This window comes from Trachurus trachurus (genome assembly GCF_905171665.1).
Source record: "Trachurus trachurus genome assembly, chromosome: 14".
In the NCBI taxonomy this organism is placed as follows: Eukaryota; Metazoa; Chordata; class Actinopteri; order Carangiformes; family Carangidae; genus Trachurus; species Trachurus trachurus.
Window position 1 is genome coordinate 26,776,539 of NC_139903.1, and position 26,769 is coordinate 26,803,307.

Genomic DNA, 26,769 nt, shown 5'->3' on the forward strand with positions numbered 1-26,769 from the left:
CATTATCTACTCACCCTCATGTGGACTAAGGGCTGGGAGAAGTTTCAGAGTCCTCCGTGGCTTCTCTGAGTTACAGGGGGTCTCGGCGTAGCAGTGCATGTCCATACAACGGTTGCAAATGGATACCAACTGTCTTTGTAACAAAAAGACACACCAAAAAACATCCAAATACCTCCATGCTGCTCGTATGTAATGTCCATCTTGTATTGAAGCCCCGAAATGCGAAATTGTCCCGAAAAAAATTAAATAAGTCTATTCTTCAAGCTTGTTTGTAGCGGAAGCTCCTCTTCCTGGTTCGTCAAATTTGGACGAACCAGGGTCTGCCCTCTTCCAGTTTGTCCAAATTTGACGAACCGGGAAGAGGAGCTTCCGCTACAAACAAGCTTGAAATATAGATATTTAATTTTTTTCGGGACAATTTCGCATTTCGGGGCTTCAATACAAGACGGACATTACATACAAGCAGCATGGAGGTATTTGGATGTTTTTTGGTGTGTCTTTTTGTTATGAGGACAGTTGGTATCCATTTGCAACCGTTATATGGACATGCACTGCTACGCCGAGACCCCCTGTAACTCAGAGAAGCCACGGATAACTCTGAAACTTCTCCCAGCCCTTAGTCGACATGAGGGTGAGTAGATAATGAGTGAAATTTCTATTTTGGGTGAACTATCCCTTTAAGTGCATTACATTTCCTCCCCTTCCTACTTTATTTTCCTCCCATCCTCCTCTCTATCTCTCTCTCTCTCTCTCTCTCCCCATCACCCCTCTTGTGTTTATAGCCCTGTCTTTGACTTTGTTTGACCCTTGGTGGATTTTTCGCTTCACTTATTACCCATCATTACCTGTTTCCAGATCATCATTACAACGTAATTGTTCACAGGAAAATAAACTGGCCCTGTTGTAATTGAACTAATTAATTAGGATAATTGGATGGATGTAAATGTTGTGGAGGCACTTTGAATGACAGGATTAATGCAGAGAGCACTAACACAGTGTGGAGAATTATGCATAGACAAGCAAGGACCACTGCAAGTATGTCCAGAATCAGCTTAGCTTCTGCATTTATTCCTTTATTCCTTCCCGAAGACTGGGGGAAACCGAGTGTTAGCCATCGTTCATGTACCACTGTGTGTGTCCGTGCTTCGCTTAATGGAGTGTGATGCTTGCATTCCTAATGAGCTGCATTGAAAAGCCACAGCGTTTGTTCTGTCATCAGCTCTGTCCTGTGGGATCCGGGAAATGTGTTGAAATGAGACATTTGTGTCTGGCCTATCTATGTGGAGATAAACACTGAAAGAGGACACAGATTGGTTATTATTTATGAACTCCTATGCTTGTGCATACATCGCTGTGCAAACCTCAGGGAGGAGACTGCTGTTATTTAACTGCTTTGTTTCTTTCTTTTGTTTCACGGAGATGAGGCTTTATCCAACTCGTAGGGTCAAGGAGTCAGATGTCAGGGTCTGAGTCGGGACTGAATTTGCATAACTCAAATTTTTAATGGAAACCAGATCACAAAAAAACACAATCTTTATTTTATTTTATTATTTTTTACAAGGCATCAACACAGAGCATCAAACTGATGCACTGCATGGCGTTTGCTGACCTTTTACAAACACTATAATTAAAATATACAGTGCAATACAATCGTGGAAATGCAATGACAATGACAGAACAAAGGGACAGTAACTTAGAAAATAGTTAAATATGGCTGCAGCTCTGATTTGTTATTAAACTTTCTGTTGAGGATTTAAAATGTGTAATTCATTTGATTTCAGTTGCAGAAGTGTTGTAGAGTTGATGACTCTCTACAGATGAAGCTGAGTGTCAGTTACAGCTGTTGCCATCTTGTAGAAAGGGGCTCTGGGGTCAGACTTTTGACACGTGCCCTACTGTAAGAAAACAAAAACGAATGAATCTCAAAGATAAGTGGATTCTATCTTTTCAGGATGTGTGTGTGTGTGTGTGTGTTTTCTCAGGCAGATGTGAGAACGCTTGAGCTCACACTTGCTTTACAATTTGACAAATGAGCAAGAAACTCTGTAGCAGACTGAAAAAAAAAAAACGTGGACCCAGGATGAAACGCTCTCTGTCCCGGAAACTTCTGCATGAGCAGAAACGCTGTCTGCCATCCCGCCGCCGCTGCTTAATGCCGAATTCACAGAAAAATCCACATATTCAATATATGCAACATATTAATGACATCCCTGTTTCTGACTGAGTGACATCCTGTTTCTAGTGCCCAATTAAAACTTGTAGTTTAATGAGAGCCTTTGCTGGAGCCCACAGTTAAGCTCTAGTTCAGTCTCTAGTTTCTGTATGACTCCCATACAGTGCTTCAGCTGAGAATGCAGTGCAACTCCTCTGGATTATTACCTGTGGACAGGAGTAAAAACCCGCTGGACTGAGGTAAGAAGATCTGACAGAGAGGATTCTTGCAGCATATCAACACGTAGCAGCAGAATACTTAAAACTCCAAACACAAGCTGGATACTTCACCACCACATAAGCACAGAGAATCTCTCAAATTACTCTAAAGTGTTTGGGATTACAAACACGGCTGCAGACGAATCTTAGAAAAGGAAAACGCACCACAGTTTTGCTGGATCCCGTGTTCACTTTATTTTTTAGTCAATTTCATGCATAAATCACTTGAAGCCTGTTCCTGTCAGTCAGCTCTAAAGCACTATTAGTGAATGCAGAACAGTTACCCAGCCTACTGCGCTGTATTGTCTTGCTCATTAAAAGACTGATGGCAGAAAACAGCTTGGGAGTTTTCTTTGACAGGCGTTCCAGCGCGGTAGAAATAGGTGAGGAGATGACATATTTCAGAGTGAACACATGGATTCGTGGGGGAATGACAGCAAAAATTGGATCTGTCCAATGTGTTTGCAGTTAAAATTAAGCAATCAGCAGAGGTACAGTTGTTTTTCATTACTGCAAATTATTCCAGGCTTTAATATGAACTTTTTCTTATTTTCTTTTATCCCTTTGACAAGTCAGACAACACTGCCAGCATTTGGAACATGATGTCCCACAATGCTCATCAAACTATTCAAAGTTTTTGACCAGTAACCAAAGTATGATTTATAATTTTGAACTGATAATTATGCTTGGTAAAGAGACTCCCAATGTCTGTGATAAGTTAAAGGGATAGTTTAACATTTTGGCAAATTGGCCCGTTGCCATAATCCCTATAGTTTTAGGAGTAGGTTCGTTACCTTTAATTATTGGTGCAAGCTATTTTTAGAACGGCACAGCGGAGCCGCGAGCTGCTCAGAGCTATGCTATGGAGGCTAATGGGATTTCTTAGTTTCCCTCATCAAATTAATCAAATACACAATCCAGCAACTCCAAAACACTCTGGTGGACAAGTTGTGACCTGCACATTCACTACGCTATGAGATAATAACAGAACGTTACGAGACAGAGTTGTTTTCAAGGTAAATTCATGCAAAACCACTGATGCACGTTCCCTTTGGGGGCAGTTTTTCAGCAAGCAGTCTCTGTATTTGCCTCGAAAACAACACAACTTTTCCATGAGAGCGTTTTGGAGTTGTTGGATTGTGTATTTGATGAGTTTGATGAGGGAAACGAAGAAATCCCATAGCCTCCATAGCGTAGCTGTTCTAAAAATAGCTTGCACTGACAATTAAAGGTAATGAACCTACTCCTAAGGTAACAAACCTACTCCACTATAGGAATTATGGCAATGGGCCAATTTGCCGAAATGTTTAACTATCCCTTTAATGTAAATCCAATTGATCATTCATGTAACAGCACTGACTTTATCATGGGGAATGTTACTTAGCTCTGAAAACATGGCCTGAGTACATTCCACTCGAATACATGTAGTTGCATGGCATCTCCTCTCTTCTTCTTACAGTAGTAACCTAGATCCCGTAAGCATTCATATTGCATATATTTTTGACCTAAAAAGAAATATCACATTACCAGCTATTTCTGTGCTTTGTCATCTCAGCCACGGATAGGCTGCTAACTAGTGCTTCTCCCACTAGACCGTGGATCCTCAGTCCTGGGCTTACAGCACAAAAAAGATGCTGAAGACACCTGCTCATTGTCCTGTCACCTCAAGAAAACATTGTAATATTTCACAGCTGATCCATAAAATTGTGTCCTGTGGATATGAAGTAGTAGTATAACCCAGTTTCTCCTATAGCAGCTACAGTACTTGTGATTGTTTAAAATTCCATACGTATGCACTATTGTGAAGGGTAAGTTTCAAAAGGGTAGTCTAATTAGCTACCGTGTGTCCTCCTGCGTGTGACGCCTCCTGCAGACAAAGATGGGTTCAGTGACAACAGTATATCACCAATTCAAATCTGCACACTCTGTATGCACGAAACAAATGTGACTGCAACTGCCTCCGCCGGTTCCAGTCGATTGTTTGGAGGCTGCAGAGTCAGAGATCATGTCAGTAGCTACTGTGACCAACAGTTGACTCTCTGCAGCTCCTTATACTGCATTTTCTCTTTTCTCTCTTCCAGCCAGTTGTACTGGAGTTGAACTAATCTGTTTACACAAGAATCCACACATTCGAGGCAGTCGGGCTTTGACTTTGGTTGACTGTCAGCTCAGCGCTGTTTTCTCTTTCTGCCAACAACTGTGCTTCACCCTGAATGTGGCAAGAGTAGTGGTCGCACCATTGGAGCCAGTGTTAGACTTAATTGCTACTGTACTGTGCATAGAGGCAGGGGAGCACATAACTTTTTTAGTGAGTTACTAAGATGAGTTACCAGGACATAATGTTTGGTATATGGACCCTGACCCCCCCTCGTTAACTGATAAGATTCAGTGTTTGTGACTAGGCTTGTACCCAGCGGCACTGTATAAGGGGGGAAAGTTAGGACAATTCAAATTCCCTGACTGACAGGGGCCCCAAAAAGGTAAGGTAAAAACCACCATCATTGAGAATATTTTTTCAAATATAGTAATAAAATTGATGATCCCTTTGTTTTTACAGTAGGTACTTGGTTTTGGCAGTAAAAGTTAAATGGCCAAATTGACCAAAAAATAAACATCCATATTGACCCCAGACCCCTCTAGACCCCCCTACAGGAGTTTAGTTTTCACTCCTTCTGAATTTGCAAGTATGAAATAGTGAATTGTATTCTGTATGCACACTGTTGCAAATACAAAATATAAAATTGTATTTTACTGGTAGTATTGAACTACAAGAAGCAACACAGTTAAAAGCCTTCAAAGTTGGAATTATGGGGCCCAAAATTTCTAGCGACGCCCCTGCTTGTGCAAACTGTGCAACCTGATCGTCTATTGGCAATTGAGTGGACAATTGACAATTTTTTTCTTTTGTGCTGTTAAGCCACATCCATTCTGCTCTGGCTCAGCTGATTGGCACTCTTAGATTTTTACATTTTCTTTTATACAAAGTGCAGCCAAACACCAGAGGAACAGTTGAGCTCCTCTGACTGCTTGGCCCAGCTGCAGCCTGCAGGTGAGCAGCGCTGTCCTTTTAAAAAAAAATTGTTTGTTTTTGCATGCATACCTGCAGTTATGTGCACCCCTGTATATAAGTATGGTCAGGGCCGGCCCTAGCATTTTGGTGGCCCTAAACAAGATTTTTGTTTGTGGCCCACTCTAAGCGCAAACACCAAATCACATACACTGCTTAAAACTGAATACAGACATGTTTGATAGACAGATGTAACAATATTCAAGTGTTTTATGTCTAATCTTCCGGTCTAAGTACACTGAGGCCAATTTGTCCTAGAACACTGTATAAAGAAATCATTTAGGCCAAATTTTCTGAAACATTTCAAATCCCTTGTGAAAACACTCCTTCAGTCATGAGAACAAACTCTTTTGGTGCTTGAAATAGGATATGAATAGATAAGTGTAGAAAACAAGTCTAAAATGAAATTTTGTAAAATCGCCTTTTGAGCATAAATGTTGTCATTCTGGCATTCTATGTTCACCAAATGTCTTAAATGTGAGATAAAAGAAGCTGAATATTGACTTCAATGCTTCATCAGAAATTAGCTTTTTTTCCTCTTCAAACAAAAATATTTACTAAATAAATGGAAAACACACAATTTACATTGTTCATATAATGTGTGTTGTCACTGTGTCTGTGCTGTGTGAAAGGTAAAAAAAAAAAAAAAAAAGAGCTCAACAGGTCTGTATACAGAGCTGGAGCTGAGCTGAACTTTCTCATATATATATATTTTTTTAAATAATCATGCTCATCAGATGAGTCAAAACCTTCAGCGTCTGAAGCACCGTCATCACCGCTTCTCTCTCTCTCCTAACGATTCTGCGAGTTTGAAGCTTCACCGTTGTTTTAATTGACAGGTTCGGTCTCCTCTGCCGTCTCTCTCCATGCCAGCCGCTGTAGGTAAACCATGGAGCTAAAACTGTGATAGGAAGGACCTTAGTGATCCCAGAGTGCCAATTGGTTGGCCGAAGTTGACTGACAGGCGATTCAGCCAATCACGTATGCTCAAGTTGACGGACAACGGATTCAACCAATTACGCAGGGCGCGATGCGTGCACCATGCTCTGTTATTGGCTCTCAAACCCTGGCTGTGAATAACGTAGGTCATCGAGGGCGGGTGTATTTGAAAGAGGAGAGCCGTCCCTCGGTCACGGGAGCAGTTAAACTGCGTTTCTGCGGCGTAAAATGACCGAAATATAAACAAAAACATATGAAGACCGTTGCGTAAATGCGCGCGCCGACCTCAGTGTTAAAATGACTTGAATTGAACCCCGGTACCTTCTGATCATGTGGCCCCACCTGACGGCTGAGGCCCTAAACAACCACATAGAGTGTTTATGCCAGGGGCCGGCCCTGAGTATGGTTGACAGTACTGTCAGGTCCAGGTGTTGATGGCAACCTGCTAAACTCCTGCTGTGCTTTGGTGTAGAAATGCAATGAGTTACTCTTACCACACTTACCAAATGTTAGTGTGACATTTAATTGCTAATCACATTCTACTGAGCAGAGTGATGAGTATATGAGTAGATGGAGTGTTGGCCAGCAGGGATTCAGAGGAGTGAGGACCACTGACTCATAATTAATGAATTATATCTGAATTTAAGCTTCAATTATCGTTATGGCTTACTTTACACTTACTGTTATTACTGCTGATCACATCCATCCATTAGTCTTTACCTGTCTATCGGCTTGGGACATGATCATCACAAATGTCACATGTTAGATTCAATATAAAGATGTAAAAAGTTTCACAACTCACTATCAATGTGTTGCAGCTGTGCACTAACTTTCCCAAAGACCTTTGAGTCATTAAGATCTGGAGCCGTATCTGCTGCATGGTGAAGGGCAAAAGATGGAGCACACTGAGCCAGCAGCTTGACCGGCACCTGTCCAGCAGGAGGCCACAATCTGTCAACGCTCCCTATAGTTTATTGTGGTTTTGTTTGGCTTTTAACACTCGTGCACAGGCTGCACAGCCATTGGCTAGCCAGTCCCAGATGCTACACACTTTAGATAAGCCTAAATACAGTGTGCTCCAACAGAAGTGCTTATCAGATGGTCGGACAGCATGTGAGAGCCCTTTTCCCCACGCGTTTCAAATGGAGAGGCTAAATCCAACACTTTGTGTGACTCTAAGAAACTAACAAAGCAAAGTAAATGCCAACCTCACACACAGATTAGTCAGATGAGGAAGTAGCAAAGCTACGGGTGCATTCCAGGACAGACTGGTCTGAGAGTTTGTTCTGTTATCGCCTTATCTAAACCTAAAGCCTTTTTCAGCCTGCCTTCAGTCGTAGCCATTCAGGACATCTGTTAACATGTTATTAGCAGAACATGTTATACTGTCCTTTCTTTGACTTTATAAGACAAAAACTGTTTAGTATGGTAGATCCAAATAACAAATTTGTGTAGTTGGACGATGCTGAGAAGCTAAAACATCTTTATTTCTTAAAAAGGCCTGGGCAATGAGATGAAAGGGATAGTTCACCCAATATTCATATGGACATGCAGTGCTGCACGGAGCCCCGCTGTAAAGGCCCTTTCACACTGCGAACGTAACGAATAAACGACACGAAATTGCGAAATATTCACGGCCAAATATTTCGCATCAAAACCATTCACACCGGCGGCGACACGAATAAAGGTAAAGTAAAGTAAAGGTATGAAAGGGCCTTAACTCAGAGAAATTTGAATTTTGGGTTTACTATGCCTTGAAGAGTGATATACAGATGAGTACTGAAAGTAATCTGAAGTTGTTATAATGTAATACCAACAGAAAAGGAATGTCTAGTTTTTTATTTGTCAGTAAATGTGTCTTGTACTTGGGATGGGCCACAATAGTGGCATTACATTACATAATTCATTCATTCATTCATTCATTCATTCATATATCCTCCATCTTTCAGACTGTACAAGAAAAAAACAACACACACACACACACACACAATAGATTAATAATTAATATTTTTTCTGGCCTGAGAACCCAGCTATCTGTCCATCATAGGGCAACATTATATTTCATCATTGTTCTGAAAGCAGAGACATTGCAGACATTTTTAGAAATAAAGACTGATTTGATTGGATTTTATTAGGTTCTCCTGTGTGGTAATGCAGCACGCTGAACTTTGACTGAACATAGTATTTCTCAAGGACAAAATCAGTACACTTTCTACAGTATAAGCTTGCTACAAATGAACAAAACATAATGCAGAAATTCAATGACCTAAGAACATTGGAAAATATGACAACAAAGAAGAAAAATGAGGACAAAGATACTTCAGATACTGGGATGTCAGTAAAGTAAAAGTAAGGCTTCCTCGTTAGCTTTTTCTATTGAACAGCCAATCAATAGCCTTGTAAGTTTTATTTCTAATTAGGCAAATCGTGAATTAGTGAGTTGGACGGGAGCAGAGAAAGGTCTGACAGGATTGATTGCTGCACCAGAATGATGGCATGTGTTTCTGAGGCATGGGACCGAACCACTCAGGTGACGGTGGGAACTATTGCTGTGAAATCTCATTAACTGGATCCAGCAGCTGATTTCCGAGCCGCTCTGACTTCCTGCCCCGGTGTGAACAACAGAACCGTTCTCTCCTCAGACCCCCTGAAGGTACCGTCTGTTGTAATTGCCTACAAATACATTCTGATGTGGGACTGAGGTAGCTGAGTCAACCGTGGTTCAGTTTCGTTTTAGTTTCACAAGCCCACAGTGGGAAGACTGAAGAGCTGGCTTTAAATATGTTTTCATTTCATATGATGTCATAAAAAAACAAAATAAAAAAAACATAAAATGTATTGACTGTGTGTTCTATCTGCTTTTATGTGGGCTAAGAGCCTATTTGGCCCATTTGATAAATATGAACCACAAGCAAAAAAAAAAAAAAAATTATATACAGTAACCATGGTGACTGACCACCGCAGGGTGCCCACCATGTTTTTGTGACATCAATGCTTTTTCATGGGGTTCTTCTTTTTTTCCTTTTTCTTTTTTCTTTCTCTTTTTGAGCAAAGGCCTTAAAACTAATCTTCTATACAGACAGTTCAGATCACAAACTTGGATCTCTGCTGTGCATCTGTGCGCTGTGAGATAGCTGAGGAAATGTGTGTTTGTGTGTGTGTGTGTGCTGTGTGGGTGCTACACTTCTACACTTCCCCCAAGTCCTGTTTTTTTTTTTTTTTTGTGCAACACCAAACTGATTGAGAATCTTTATGTAAAACAAGCGGTGTTTCAGAGCTGCAGCTCCTTCCACAGCTATTCTCTATTCTGTGTTCATCTCAGTACTCCTCATGATCAAAATGGATGCGGTGACTGGTTGCTTATGTTTATTTATCTGTTTAAAATCCATATCTGAGAGAGTGCATTGAAATTCATAGTGAAATTCTTTTTTTCTTCTTGGCCTTTTTTTTTTTTTTTTTTTTTTTGCAGACACCAACACAACTACAATTCAGGGATGTCTATTGGCTTTCAGTTTAGTGTGAGATGAAAATGTAAATGGACCGGCGTTAGCTAGAGAAGCTGTCGTTCTGATTTTCCTCCCGCCAGATAAAAGACGGTGATTCAGTCTTTTTGTGTTTGTTTTCCCTCTCGAATTGTTCACTCTCAATGTGCCGCGTATGAATTCTCGCCGTTATGTTTTAGTTACCTTTTTCTTGTCGGTTTCATCTTCAGATATTCAGCTGACGACTCGATAAGGAATCTTGGTGAGAATGCCACAGCAGAGTCGCACGGCACAGTTGTTGTCACCCTGACTCGGAGAGGGAGCAGAAAATGTCCCAGTACTTTTCCCGAAGTCCAAACTTATGCTCCAGTATCTCCCAGCTGCAGAGCAAGCCAGCAGCAGCCTAGGGCTATTCAGTGTGGGCCGGGCTATTGCAAACACTCTGGGGTGTTAAAAAGAGAGAATTAAATAAATAAAGATCCCGCAATGTGTGTGGCTCTCTGTGTGTGTGTACGTAAAGATTGATGAATTCAGGCTGAGGCTGGGGCTCTCACACAGCCGTGACCCAGCTCCCCCTCACCTTTGATAGATAGATGGCTTTAGGGGGCTTGTGGTGGATCAGAAGTGATCCTTGGTATCTTCCACAGACGGCACAAGCTGACTGCAAAGTTTGTCAGCCCAGGTGGCCGGCCCGGGCCGACGCCCCGGTGCATTAAAGCAGCCCAACATGCACATGATTGAATTTGGCCTAGGAGCAATAAAAGTTTCCCCAAGATTTGCACAGGCCTGGATGCTTGCAGAGATTAATATGAAGTCGGAGTTGATGGAGTTGGCGGTTGTAATAAAATTGAAATCATTCTCACTCAGGAAAGAAAGAAGAAATGTCGACGTAATTCAACATCGGTTCGGCTGCAGATGTGTTATTTTTCAAAAAGCGTGGATGATGATGTTTTTTTTAGTTTTTCTTATTACTTCATTGATTCTTCCTGGATTTTACATTTAGATATGTACATGTTTTTAAGCATTAAGCATTTGCCGTCCTTGATGTGCACAGTTACCATGGTTACAGGTATTGTTCTTGTCTATTGCAACATTTCAAAAAAAAAAAAAGCACTTTTCTGTTTATAACAGACTAATGTCTCACTGCAGCGGCACAACAGACTGAGTTACCAATCCTGAACTCTGCTCCCTGTTATTCCTGCTCACTTGTCTTTATTGAAGCCCTCTGTGCTCTCCACTGCAAAAACTGCCCGGTTGTTCAGAGGCTGGACTGTGTTGTCTGTTTGGGTTCAGCCTGAGAGGAGCAGGTGATATGTCGGATTATTGACACAATAAAGCAGAGAGAAACAGAAAATCATTGATTGTTCTGTAGGATGGGAAACAAACAAATGTTAAGGGATTAAAAACATACTGTATGGAATTGTATGAGAGATTTAATAGACAATAAAGTATTGTGTAAATTGTCATGGGGTAATGACCGATGTTGCCTCTATTTAACCTAACACAGAAGAAAAATAATACCTATTGGATTGCTAAGAGCTCTCTCCCCTTTCACAACCAGTTTTTTTATATATATATTTTTTCTTTTCAGTCCAACAACAGCGACAGGCACAGGGCTCACCTATGAACTCAGAACAGATCAGTGGAGGTTGTTCTTTTACAAAGCATTGTCACTTGAAGCTTGTTGTGCCAGGGCTAAAACCCACAGAGGTTCCTCTGAAAGCTGCTGAAAAGCTCAAATTACTCCTTTAATCTTTCCCTGAGTAAACAACCTGTTCAGCCTCTTGGCCTATACCACTTGTTCTGGTGGACTGAGAACAGCAGGGGCTTGTGCATTAAGTTGGCAGATAAAGATATAGAGCATGAGAGGCCATTGAGGGCATTTATTTTATTTGTATATTATAATATTGCAAAAAAATCTAGCCCAAGATGTTTGCACATATTTTGACTCTGAAATGGAGGTTTTCTATATCTCTGTTGTCACAGAGTTTCTCTGAATCGCTGCTTCTCTGTACAGTAGTAGGATGAAGCACGACAGTACTATTGAAATACATTGTGACCACCAGAGATTGGTCATTATTTTGTACACGTTGCAGGTGGTAAAGCACTGATTTTATTAAGATTTTATTTTACATTTTTCATGTGTTTTCGGTGTTTTGTTGTTCTTTGTTGAAACATCTGTAGTTTATCTCCTCTCTGAAGCTCTACAGTACTAACAACAGTTTAGTGAGCCAATCAGAAGAGAGGAAGCTCTGAGACTTTATTTTTCTGATTTGCTGACTGTTTTCAGAGTGATTTAGGGGTTTCAAATTGTCATGAGTCCAAGTTAACCTGTAGAACCTTTTTTTTTTTTTTTTTTTTTACAACATGGAGCCTTTAAAGCTTTGTGACAGGCTGAGGGACACATTGTTTTCCATGTATTTCCTCGAGATGACTCACTTTGGAATACAATTTTTGCAGATGCAATTTTCACTGGTTGTATTTTAGTTGTAATAGAAGTTTCATGAGTCCAATCTTAAGTTATTTGACTGAATCCACTAATTGGACTGGGAGGTTTTAATCGATTGGAAATATTCCCTTAAATGGTAATTAAATAATGCACTTTCTTCTTTGGCTCAAATGTTGACTCCTTCTCTAATCTGCTACACAGCCCCTTCTTCTATAGAATAATTGAGATACAAAAGGACTCGTGGCCTGACAGATTAGCAGCAGACACGGTTTTCGTACGTCTTTATATGTTCAAATACATGCCTGCTATTGATGGGTCAAATCTAAAGTGTACTGTCACAACAGATTCTCTTCAGTGGCAAACACATTCAGTGGAAGTAAAGCTGCTATATTGCGTCTCAATAATATGTAGAACCCCGAGCTACTCATTCTCTGATTCTTTTTTTCCCCCCCTCCTTTCTCTGTATGTTTGTTTGCTTCAAAGAGAATGATGCATCAAAGGAGGCCTGGCACATTAAGAAATTCCATATGCCCAAGGCTAATAATCAGTGGAAAAGTAGCTACATGCTTCTCCATACACAGAGGTGCAGTTGAAGTCAAGCATCAGATATCAGCAGCTCTCTTTGGACATTTAGTTTTTAAATAAATTGTGCAACTAATGTGTTTTTGACAGTGGCAGATTTAGGTTTGAATTTCATACAGTATCTTTTTAGACATGATCAGGTTTTTTTGTATGGTGGCCCTGAAAGCTCAAGGCAATGCAACCTGAGCAAACACCCAACACCCCCGTGCTTTTGTCTGCTGGAAACACTTTTTGTGTTGACTGAACTGACTGAATCTACAGAATGTTTTTGTATTTGTTTGTGTATATGTGTTCTTCATCTCTCAGGCCACAGTGGGTGTTTTTTGTTGTCTTATGCTGAATTACCTTATCCTTAAGGTTTGACAATACTAGTCAATACCAGTCACCCACTGAAATGTACTGTATTCCACTGCAGAGGCGTGCGGGCCCTTTGTGAAATATTTTGGAGGAGACCGTGACACTTGATGCAAAAAGCATTCAAGTTCTTTGCTGACATCACACAATGGCTGCCCTTGATGAGTGTGAGATGGCACAGGATAAGATGGAGAGAGGTGTCTCATGCAATTAGAAACCTGACCCTGAAGGGACTCGCAGAAACACTGTGCACTCCATCAAATGACTGTTTCCTCAAAGAGGTTCAACCGATGGCACAATTTGATCCAGTCACGATGAAAGAGCACCGCCGTGTCCGAAAAGACACCAAGCCGGCAAAATTCATCTCTGTCGTCCTCGATTACACCTCTGACAGTGAAAAGCTGTCGGTCGTGATTAGCTTCGTATCACATAAGGAACACATTACGGGAATATTCTATGGGGCAATGAGACAAAGAGTGATACGAATTGTGAAGTGAAAGTAATCTGAAGTTGTAATAATGTAATACCAACAGAAAAGGACCGTCTAGTTTTTTATTTGTCAGTAAATGTGTCTTGTAATGGGGTCCACAGGCCAACACTGGGCATCTGTGAGTTAAAACATTTAAAGGGAAAGTTCAACATTTTGGCAAATCCACCTATTGCCATAATCCCCATAGTCATAGGGGTACGTTGATTACCTCTAATTATCGGTGCATGTTGTTTTGAGATCAGCGGGGCAGAGACGCGAGCTGCTCAGCGAACACAATGGAGGTGAATGGTACAGGTCCCTTGCCCCTATCAAACTCATCAAATACACAATCCAACAGCAGGAAAACACTATGGAAGAACAAGTTGTGACTTGCACATTTACCACGCTATGAAATACAGTAGTAACATTACCAGACAGAATTGTTTTCAATGCAAATGCATCAGGAACTACATTCCAGAGAAGTCTGCTGATTTCAAAAGTGCACGTTTAGTGCAGCTCCTCCCATTTACTTAAGAAAGTAGTTAAAGGTAAAGGTAAAGGTACTTTATTTGTCACATATACAGCTAGTACAGTGAAATTATTTCTCTGCATTTAACCCATCCCTGAGGAGCAGTGGGCAGCCACGGTGCGGCGCCCGGGGACCAACTCCAGATTATGAGCCAGTGCCTTTGGTCAGGGGCGCTGACCAAAGTATGAGTATTTGCTTCCTGTATCACAATGTTACATAATAATACCTGATCATTTCATAGTATGGTGAATGTGCAGGTCACAACTTCCTCACAAGAGTGTTTTGGAGAAGTTGGATTGTGTATGCTGAGCTTTGAGGGACAGGGACCTGTACCATTCACCTCCATTGTGTTTGCTGAGTAGCTCAGGTCTCTGCCCCGCAGATCTCAAAACAACATGCACTGATAATTAAAGGTAATGAACCTACCCCTATGGCCATAGGGAATATGGCAAAAGACGAATTTGCCAAAATGTTGCCAGGATGAACTATACCTTTAAAGAAGACATAGTATGGGCCCTTTCCACAGATTAAGATAGTCCCCAGGTGTCTTACAGACATGTCTGTCACATGCTTTGGTCAAAATACCGCAAGGATCAAACATCACAGCTCGTTTCATCCTCTCAAAACAGCCCTGTTCAGAACAGCTGGTTTCAGTGCCTGTCCCTTTAAATGCAAATGAACCACTGCTTGCCCGGCCTCACCCCTTCTACCAGTCCCAGGTAGGGGTGGTATTATGCAAATTCGAGTCCTAGTTACATCACTGGAAAACATCTGAGGGAACAGCTCGTAAAACCACATGGATTTCAATCTAGGGAGTCTGAAAATTACAGTTTTTTTTGCCAATTCTCACATTTTGGGGGCCGGAAGGCAAGACAAACACCCAAATAGCCTATATGTTAAAGAGCCTTTAAAAAGTGATATTTTCCATAATACAGTAAGTCCCCTTTAAGGACTGCATGGGACAACATGAGAGGCAAAAAAAATAAAGGTGTTCAAGACAGGTTTCTGGAAATTAATACTGAGGCTTACACACTGCCGTGGCTGAGGATGCTACATGTTCTGCGGATGCCATAGGTTACTTAGGCAACTGTACACCTCGCCACCACACACCACTTAGGACTCAGGCAGCAGCAGTGAGACAGACACTGGATGAGGTGAAAGGATCAAGACCAGTGGGGCAAAGACTGAGGCCAAAGGAGACGCTTTAATGGCCGAGCTACCAGTGTGCGCAGCCTGAAATAGACTGGAGTCTTCTGTCTGTCACACAGCTCACAGCCTCAGTCCGGGACCCACAGTGGTTCAGCTTATTTACTTCAGCTGCAGAACGTTATAACAGGCTTTTTATAAGAGGTTATGTGTAAGTCCCCGTGTTTGAGTTGGTCATAGTCATTAATACCAGGCCTCATTAGCAACAACTTCCCTCTCTTCTGCTCTCTCTGCCCAGTGTGTCTTTATGTCTAGTTATCCCTCTCCCTCCACTAGTAATGATGACACATGTAATGAAAGTAGTTTACACCCAGACTCGCCTCAATTGTGTTGGAAACGTTCCTTCCACTTCCCTGCAGCTCCTGAGCAGACTGGGAAGGAGAGCGACTCAGTAGAGCAGTAGCAGCTTGGCACTGAGCAGAGGTAGAAGTTACATCACTCACTCACTCACTCAGTGTGGAGCTTCACTGTTCACTATCACAGGGCTTGTTCCCACTGTTTCGGTCCAGCCAAAAAAAAAAAAAAGAGAGAAAAAAAAAGGCTGAGGTCCACCAAGCTGTTTGCTTTTTAATTCCAGCCTTTGAGTGACGCCCCGAGGAAGCCGGAGGTGACAAGTTTTTCAATGTCGCTGTTGATGCTGCAACCTCGGCCCTTCACATTAGATTTTACATGTTGGGAAATAAGACAGAAGTGTGAATTGTTGTCAAATGTCAACACTACACAACGCATTGTCACAAGAGTGTGAGGAACTCATCTGGCTTGTGCTTAAAGGTCAAGAAAGACACATAGGTCAAAGTTTAGATGCCGTTCAGTTTGTGTTTCTTGAGTGTATTAGTGTGATATAGGATTTGCGAAGTAAACTTTTATTTGTGTGTTTTCTTTTTTGGTATTATGATAACTAGTATAACATTTTTGGTAACACTTTATTCAACGCCTATCTCTATAACGCATTATAACCACTTATAATGAGTTATAATGCAGTTATAACACTCAAAAATGATCATAATGCTTTATAACAATAATCATAACACACTATAAAGCATTTTATCATGACTTATAAGGTCAGGTATTATAATACGTACGTTATAATTGTTAGTAACTTGCTGACAATGCCCACATCGATAGCTCATTATAAGTATGGTTATAATGCGTTATAGAGATAGGCGCCAAATAAAGTGTTACCGATTATTTTATTAATTCATCTACAATCTGTCTCCATGGGTCTTTCAACCTTTATTTTGTCTTATTTTGTCATCCTGTTCCAAATATGGACTTACAATTCACAGTGAGTGAGTGTGAGTTTGTGTGTGTTTGACAGAGAAACAGAGAAAGTGGGGGGGGGGGTCATAGGTGTCTGCTGTGTTGCTTCTTCTTCTCCACATTTCACTCCAGCTCCCTTTCCCTCCAGACAGAGGCAGTAACAACTCTCAGTCTCTCTTTCTTTCTATCTCTCTCTCTCCCTGCAGCTTCTGTGTGTTTTTTTCTGTCTGTTAACAGCTCATATCTTCTATTCTGCTTCCATTACTTTCTCTCCCCCGTGTTTGGATTCATCAATTTAAATCCTGCCTCAGCACATCCCCTCACTCCTTCTCCTTAAATGCCTCTATCTCTTCCAGCATCTGCTTTCCGCCCTTTTCCAAACTTGTTCCCTGGCCCTGCACACAAATACTCTCCTCTTTTTTTTTTTTCCATTTTCGATCCCATTTTCTTTCCTTCCTATGAGTTTGAGGATGAAATTTCAGGGACACAGTAAGGTCCTCGCTCTCTTTGCATTCTCCTCCTGACCACCTTGTCTCGTGCGGTCTCCCCTATGGCCTTCCACGTCAGTTTGATGGCAGCTCAGGACACAGGACACTCACTAATGACCTGCTCACAAACTCTGCAGTGTTCTTTAACAAAGACTCAGAGATAAGAGAGACAACTCACACACAAAAAAAAATGCTTCACCTCCAGGTGGAAAACCTGAAGAAATGTGAGCAAATCAGCAGCCCTACTCTTATAGGTTTTGTGGTTCTTCATGAACACTAACATTTTAAAATGGAAGATTTGAATAATGAGCAGTGAACTCTTAGTTTCTGCTGACATAACATTTGTTCTCTTTGTTCTCACTTATTGAAAAGGCATCTTCATTGTTGGTCATACAGTATATGCTGTTTTGATCCACATTGCTCACACAGTTGGGAGAGTGCTGGTCCAATGATGACAGCACTACACCACTACAGGACGGGATGACAAGATTATAATGATGCATGACTTTATTTTTAATGCAGGGTGTTTTAGTCATTGCATGCGTCATTCAAAGGGTGTGAACCTCTAATGCTGAAACAGTCCAGACTGTGGTTGTTGGTGAAGGTGGAGGAGAACTGTGTGCAAGGAAATTACATAATCATGAAAGGGTTGTATGTGTGATGAGTAAGGAACTGTTGCCAAAAAGAGACCCTGCCATTTTTGACAGAATGGTCACACTTTATTCTGAGGTCATCTAGTCATTTGGCTCAATCACCATTCAGTGATCAGGAGAAAATCCATTGATGACCCGAAACATTCTAGATTAGAGTATTATTGAATTTCTCCCCCTTTTTTTAGAGTTGGCTGGTGGTTAACCAGCCAGGCCTGGCCCCCATTTTTTAAATTTTCGTATCATTTAAACACAGCCACATCTACTTGCGACTGCCTCGGCCGCATCATTACACAGCATTAGTATATAATGCTGTATATATGCTGCACTGTGTGTATACATACATCCATAGGCTATACATAATATATATATATATATATATATATATATATATATATATATATATATATATATATATATATATATATATATATATATATATATATATGTATAGCCTATGGCATGTACCCATATTGCTGTATGGCCAGTCCATCACTAGGTGGGACACAGAGGTCACTGCACTGATTTATGGTTATTGTGTGGGCATTACCATGACGGAAAATAATAACTTATTGATTTATTTGAGAATACTAATACAGTATAATCACTTAGTTTGTAAGTCCGTTAGTTAAGCTTCCTGTGTTTCCCATGTAGCAGTTACAGGATTCAGTTCTGTACAGGAAGTTGATTGAATTATGATTTAGTAAAACTGTCTATATGATTATTTTGAACCTGTGTTTTTTTTTTAGCATTAATTCTAAAGTATCTCGTCTTCTGTGCAGTCACATTGCTTTGTTATGTAAGGTACACAACGACATTTGTACATGAGGTGGGACCAAATAAAGGTGGAAAATATCCATTGAGTTACTGTATAACTGACCACTCTCATGTGTGTTTGCATGGTTGTTCTGTGTGGACTGATGTCATTTTCAGTTAGTGTGTAACAGCACTGCCACTGTGCTCTTATAGGCTGCAGATTTCAACCATATCAGTCCTGCTGCAGGGATTTAATAGACTGAAGGAGAAGCTGTTCATTTAGGGTGCAGGGTGATTTACTGACCTTCCTGCTTTAACCGCCGTATTTCAGACTGAATAGATCAGAAAAATCCTGCATGAATAATTTATTTCAATTAAAGGCTCTCTAACCAAAAGTAGCACAGGAAAAAAAGTCAAAATAGGAAAGTCAATAAATTAGTCTGCTTTGATGGATGTGGTATGAATGGATTTGATTTCTGATGATGACATGATGGTGGCCGTGTGCATCAGGATGTGGATGGATAGCTCGCGTTGTTGACCTATCATGAGTCAAAGTGTCACTGTCTCCAGGTGGACAGGTCCACGCTGACATCAGTGCAATCATGTGTCCATTAGTAGCCCATTGTGTTTGTCCATAGACCTGGTGTCTGAGACCATTCGCTCTGTAAATCAATGGTGACCTGGGTGAGTCTGGAACAAAAGAGAAGAAGCAGGAGAATTAGTGACTGTGTGGCAGTGAAGCAGAGACGCTGGTGGTGGTGGTGGTGGTGGTGATAATAAGGGATGATGTGTGAATGAAAAGGTAATTGCAGAGCATGTGGGGACATGCATGTGGGGCGGCTTTATTTAGAGAGTTGCAGGGGTGAGCTGGTATTTTATTTTTTCCAGACCAAGATGCTGAATGTCCAGCGAAGTAGAGTGATGGAAGAGGAGATATATGGAGGGACTGGCTGCAGTGTGTATCTCTCACTTTTTTCTTTTTATTTCTTTTTTTTTTTGTGGTCTGCCAAGGTTTCTGGGAGGATTTGGGGATCATCACTGGGTCCCTATATAGAAGGAGGAGGTGTATTTTTTGAGGGCATATAGAATTCAAGGTATAAGAAAAGTCTGAACCCTTTGGAGTGAGCTCAACTTTATGAAATTCAGCCTTTCAGTGGCAATAAGTGAGGCAAGTTTTGTCAATGAAGGAACTGTTTGTGTGGCTGTAGTCATCATCACGCATGCATTCAACGTTGGGTTTACTTGTGTCTGAATGTTTGACATTCTCTGCTGTGGTCTGGTACCATCTCTTCAGTATCATATATATTTTCAGTGTCTTTTTCAACAGAGTCTGGATTCTATCCTTTATAGAAATGATGTTTCCAGTGTGTTGTTGTCATTGCGCACAAAAAGGGGGGCCGTTTGAGTTGACAATCCACGTAATTGGGCACATACAGCCCGTCTACCGATCTATCATCACAGCAGGTTTCTCTTCATTAGGTCTGGTGTCAAAGCTACAGTTATTATTCAGTTGAATCACCTTAGAATTTGATGTGTTGTGTATGTGTATGAACTGCTGTGTCTTTTCTGGCATGTAAGTTGACTTAAGGGTCCACCCATTCTGACAGGATGTTCACAATTTGCTATTAAGTGAGTTCCACATGCATGGTAGGCCAAATCATTTGTAACAGCATTCTTGTGCTGAACCTTACTCTTTTCCCCCCATTGACTGTTTTGGTCAAAAGGAATTTGAGTTTGACTTTCTAGACTTTTTTCTCTCATCTATGTTACATTTGAACATTTGCAGAAATGAAACCATGTGAGATATGTAGAGGAAAAGATTTGGTTTAGCTTTTAGGAACTCACTAACATTTCAACCTTTTTGTAAGATGCAGAGGCCAACCATGGTTCACAACTACTTCACAACTAAATCCACTGTCTTCATGCATATAAAATGAGATTATGATGGTTACTTATTTATTTCATCAGCTATATTGTCACTGTTCAGGTATTAAGGCCTCAGTCCATAGATAAATGCACACAGCCTGTATTCAAAAACTGAGCCTTATAATCAGCTGTCAGGATTTATTTTACTTTGTGATGTCACAAGAAAACAGTCACTTTTCTTAGTCATGACCCAAGCCCCGCCCACCTGGACCCACCATAAAACCCTTCAGGATTTGGTTTCTATCTGTTTACCTAAGATCTGCTATTTGATCGCCATAAAACAGTGAGCCAATCAGAAGAGAGGTTGAGTTCCTCTCTTCTGATTGGCTGGCACCGACCTGTTGTTAGAGCTGCAGAGAAAACCCTGAGAGAGGAGCTGTAAAACTATTCTTATTACTCTTATGGATCAACACCTCAAATAAAACACAGGAAAAGTGTAAAACAGGTGACATTTAAAAGATGGTCACATTCTCCACTGTGTAAAATCTTTATCTTGAAAATAAAAAGTACCGGTAATTATATGGCTGCCAAGTACTGTGTACAGGAGTAGGTGACTGTATATATAAATTGTAACCACTCAAGTTTTGCACAAATATCTCAAAATAGTACTGAAGCACTTGAGGAACTCTACTATCCACCACTGCACATGAATATTCCTCAACAATAAACTGAATCACCGTGTTTGGATGGCAGCAGCACAGATCAGAATTTAACAGGTTATTCTGGTGAGCTCCAATTTACTGTTTAAAAAGAATGTTTGTAGTAGGCTATATTAAAAAATCCACAGCAGAGAAACTTTTTTATTTTAATTTTTCATGAGTTGATAAGGACAGTTTCCATTTGTCAAACACTTCCCTGACCATACACTTGGCTGTTTTTCAGGAGTTTCCCTCCACTTTTTTAGCAATACTTCTTAATACTTTGCATTTGCCGTACTAGAAGATGATTTAGTATGGTTTGCACAGGGCCTACGTTTTTACATCTGTTACTTCCAATGGTTCAGTATCAGAGGCCATTTGCCATTTCATCGTCATTTTCAGATTCTTTGTCTTTGCTCCTCTGCATCTTCACATATGCACACATGCATCATTATCTACACATCAGAAATTTGATACAGCAAAAAGTGATCTATGATGTTGACTACACAGCACTGCAGGACTTTGTGGAACAGCTTTTAAAAAGTGTTGCCTCCAGAGGTGTAACAGTGTGGCTGCACTCACTGGATTCTGCTTTAATGATGCACGTTTCTGTGGCCAAGAAAGGCCATCCAGTTCACTTCCTCGCATACCTGCCGAAGCACATATAGCGCAAGTAAGCAGAACTAAATGAGCAAAACCCCTATAGGAATACCAGGCTCTGCAAATAAGTTTTCTTTGCCGATCGCCTCAGGGCAGGTGCTCCTCTGTTAGTCCTCAGCAAAATGTTGCTAATTTGGCATCAGAAAACGGTGGAAATATAGATAACTGTCTTCTACATAGATAGAGAGACTATCTATCTATCTATCTATCTATCTATCTATCTATCTATCTATCTATCTATCTATCTATCTATCTATCTATCTATATATCTATCTATCTATCTATGAGCTGCTTGCTGTGTTGATTGCTGCGTGACTTCAAACACCCACATACTGTTAGAACCAACATGTAACCACTTGTTTTGCTTAAACATTCATTTACCATGAATCCTCAGGCAGTACCAGACCTTTGTTTGTGTCAGTCAGACTTTACTCACATTTCCCTATATTGATTGAATATATTAGCTCATGTTTTACAGTAGTATGAAGCCTAGTGCTAAATTCATGTAAATGCATACTGTTATGTAACACATATGATGCCTGCTGTTTCAAATTAAAAGCCCACTTAAATTTCAGCAGATAGAATTTATTCAGTTGACAGAAAGGTCACAGGCACAGCGTATGTATCAGCATGGGTTGACATAGGAAAGTGATATAAGTATGCTAGCCACAACAAATAGCTTCAATCTTTAATTGAAAGGAATAGAAATGTTCATTACCCTTATATGAGGTCAAGTTTATTCATCATTTTCTTTATATATGTTGTGTTTCCAACCAGGATTTATGCCTGAATAACTCAGTAAAAGCCTTGGGGAGCTGACTGAATGGTTTTGCAAGCTGTATTCACTAGTGTTTTGCTTTTTTTATGTGCACTAAAACATGCATACATATATAAACACAGCTATGACAGCTATGAAACATAATTATGACTACATGGCTGCTTGCATGTCTATTCAGTCTAAGGTTTCATGTCAAACGTTCATTATGTTATTTTCTTTCATCAACAGCCCAACACACGGCAGCCCTATGGCTCTTATTTTGAAATATGTTCATTTACTAAATCCACCATGAGCAATACAAATAAGCTTTAATGTGAAACCACTGTATTAATTAAGAATTATCACATTAACCAAATCAGACATCTTTTGATACAGGATTGATGTTATTATCCAATGTGGGAAAACCTCCAATGTTGAGATAGCATCTAACCACTCATAGATGTTACTCCGGAAAAAAAAAAAAAATGCCCTCAGTTATCTGTCTCCATGGTGAGTTCAAACCTGAATGTACTCTGTAACAAAATCCCAAAGTTTTCTAATGAGTGTCTTTAGCTTGGAGGGGGAAAGCAGCAAAGATGGATAATAAGTGAAGACACGAGGAAGCCAACTCAAGGAGTCCCTGTCAGAAAACCTTCACTTATTAAAATGCATTTACACTATTGAACACTACTGTAACAGTACACAACTTGCTGACAAACCTTGAGTCAGTGTGTGTAGAATCAAACAAAATCAGGAAATCAGATGTATGTAGGTTATTAGTCAGATTTAGAAAGAAATATAGAGAAAAATCAATGTTTGTACAGATGGGAGAGGAAAAAAAGCACTTAGGAATGTGTGTTTTAAAGACACTTGACGGGAGATGGGAGTGTGTTGTCTTTGTTACAGCTATTGTTTCTCCCTCCATCAATCTGGAGAAACACTGATCTCGCGTGTGAGTTTGGAGGAAGCGCTCCTCGCCGCCGCTATATACCTGCCATGAAATTTAGGCTCCGTGTTGGTACTTTGCGTGTCGGCTGGCAGCCTCGTCTTGATTAACTGTCCTCAGAGGATTACAGCGTGTCTGTAACTGACACTGCGGTCTCTATTGGCGAGATGGAGCCTCTTCTGAGCGAGAGCCAAGTGGAAAAGGAACAAGAGGCGTTTACAAAGGGAACCGAGTGGAACCTGCACACCTGTGCGAGTCACGCGCTCACACTCCTCGTCGAGCGCGCGGCGTGTCAGCGAGGGACTCGTCTCCATAACAACCCTCTCAGCAAAGTGAATCCATTTGCAATGTATTACTGTCACCTTCCAACATCCTGGGAGGAAGCTCGAAGTCAATTATGTCTTTTGTTCTTTATGTTGAGTGCTGTATTAAGTGTCTCTGTCAAGCGTGTCAGATTGATACAAGGGAAAGTAGCGGGGCCGCCGCCGCCGCCTTCTCCTGTTCCTGCTCTCATATCTCTAGTCGTAGTCCTGGTGTAACTCGCAGGCTTTTTGAGAGACACAAAAAACAGGACAGTATGAAAGTTTTGACAGACGAGTGATAATGAGCGGGGGCTGAACAAAGCTCTAATCACCCAGTGTTGTAACAACCTCGGAAAAAAATGTCAGCAAGCTCAAGAACCGGTCTTTGTAAAGTGTTGAAAGAAACAAGAGAGGAGCAACAGAGGAGGAGACAGAATCGAGCACATGTCATGATATTTATGAGTGTAAGTTTTGACACGCATGTTAGCTGTGTGTGAATTTTGCTTGTCATACCAGATCCAGCTGCTCCACAACTTTACAGGATCTGTCACTGATGTTGCTGCTTAACTCAGATCTTTGATTTCTGTCAGACAGTTGGAGCTGAACTTCTCCCTTTCTTTGGTTAATACCAAAATAAATTTTCATATTACTTCAAATGACAGATTTTTTTTTCTTTCTTTTTTTTGTACTGTTCAAACACAAAGGAAAATTCAAATTAAAGGAAATACTGTATGAAATGAGTTGAAATATAATTGGAGCAAGTCTGCCCTACAAAGGCAAAGTGCAGTATCTGCATTTTCTTATTTTGACCAATAAAAAGTGTGACATATTATCTTCAATATGGTAGAATTTAATATTGGTACTGCTAACATTTCCAGAGTCATTGGGCTTTTTATTTTGCTGTCCATCCAAAAAAAAAGCACTGTGAAACAGGGCAAAGTGCAGTATCTGCTGTTATCCCTATATTCTATAATTTACTCTCCAATTCCATTGGAGTAAAACCAAGACAAAGTGCAGTATCTGCACCAAAACCAAGGCAAAAGTGTAGAATCTGCCATAAAACGGTCAAAATTGGTCAGAAAGACAAACTGCAAAATACATTTAATTCAGTCCACCTTTATCTAATAAATTATAGACTTGGTTCATAATTTGATGCTTAAACCTGACAATGAAAAACACAAAAAGCTGTTTTTCTCAGTTTGGTATTTTTACAGATACTGCACTTTGCCTTTGTAGGGCAGAAGTGTTCCTTCCTTCCTTCCTTCCTTCCTTCCTTCCTTCCTTCCTTCCTTCCTTCCTTCCTTCCTTCCTTCCTTCCTTCCTTCCTTCCTTCCTTCCTTCCTTCCTTCCTTCCTTCCTTCCTTCCTTCCTTCCTTCCTTCCCTCCTTCCTTCCCTCATCTCCATGCATGCACTACTGTGACGATGCCTCTCCCAGAAGCCATGTGGGGACTCGGACTGTGAAAGTATCAATCCAGGCCACAGCTGTTGACTCATCACATTAACTCTGAATGACCGTCTCCTCTTCCTCCCACTCTGTGTGTGTGTGTGTGTGTGATCTTTCACAGGAGACCTGGCATCAGACGATGAGTACCTGGAAATCCCATCCATCTCCAGACAGAGAGCGGGGACGTACGAGTGCACAGCTGTCAACGATATCGACACAGATGCTCAGACCGTCGACATCACCGTCAACTGTGAGTAACATAAGCTACAGCGCTGAAACGAGTGGTTTGTTTGTCAATCTATGAACAGAATCTGATACATCTGATATTCTTATACTCATATTATTCTTTTAATCCTTTTTTCATGCAAAAGCGCCAAATATTTACAGGCTCCAGCTCCTCAGACTTGGGCCTTTGTTGCTTTTCTCGTTAGCTGAATACTGATGAGCGCGACTGTTGTTCAGACAAAAAACAGCACGATTTGTAGATATCATGTTTTGCTGTGGAAAATTGTAAGGGAAATTTTGTTCTAGTTTCTACCATTAATTAACTGTGATTGATCAGATAATAAATAAAAAAAGTCAAGTTATTTTTCCAAAAATAATTAAAAGAGTCACTGTAACAGGCAAAGTAGCACTGAAAGTTTTACTCGAGAAAGTCAAAGATGGTGTTGCTGAGCTACTGACTCAAGTTTTAACACAACCTAATGTGAGGTGAAAAAGTTGGTTTAAAGGGATAGTTCAACATTTTGGCAAAATGGCCCATTGCCATAATCCCCACAGTCTTAGGTTCATTACCTTTAATTGACAGTGCACACTATTTTTAGAAAGGAGGAGCAGAGGCGCAAGCTGCTCAGAGCTACGCTACGGAGGCTCATGGAATGCCTTGGTTTCCCTCATCAAACTCATCAAATACACAATCCAACAACTCCAAAACGCTCTGGTGGACAAGTTGTGGCCTGCACATTCACCACACTATGAGATAATAACAGAACATTACGAGACAGAGTTGTTTTTGAGGCAAAAGCAGGGACTGCTTGCTAAAAAACTGCACCTGACGGGAACGCACATCAGCAGGGTTGCATGAATTTACCTTGAAAACAACTCCATCTTGTAATGTTCCGTTATTATCTCAGGTCACAACTTGTCCACCAGAGCGTTTTGGAGTTGTTGGATTGTGTATTTGATGAGTTTGATGAGGGAAACCAAGAAATCCCATTAGCCTCCGTAGCATAGCTTTGAGCAGCTCACGGCTCTGCTCCGCCGTTCTTAAAATACCTTGCACCGACAATTAAAGGTAACAAACCTACTGCTATGACTATAGGGATTATGGCAATGGGCCAATTTGCCAGAATGCTGAACTATCCCTTTAACCTACTCATTCAGAAAGCTTCACAGATGACACTGCACTTCCTGAGGCCGGATACACACCTCTCT

The 26,769-nt window shown here is 40.8% G+C and overlaps 1 protein-coding gene across 2 annotated transcripts in view; it reads left to right on the forward strand.

Moving 5' to 3' along the window:
- Positions 1-26,769, forward strand: part of ntm (neurotrimin) — a gene marked incomplete at both ends in the record, with an annotated part of 489,430 nt that overhangs the window by 455,672 nt on the left and 6,989 nt on the right. For both annotated transcript variants that reach the window (XM_083986301.1, XM_083986300.1), the window contains one exon: positions 25,457-25,585. In XM_083986301.1, the coding sequence (XP_083842427.1) occupies positions 25,457-25,585 (129 nt within the window). The remainder of the gene's footprint in view (positions 1-25,456; positions 25,586-26,769) is intronic.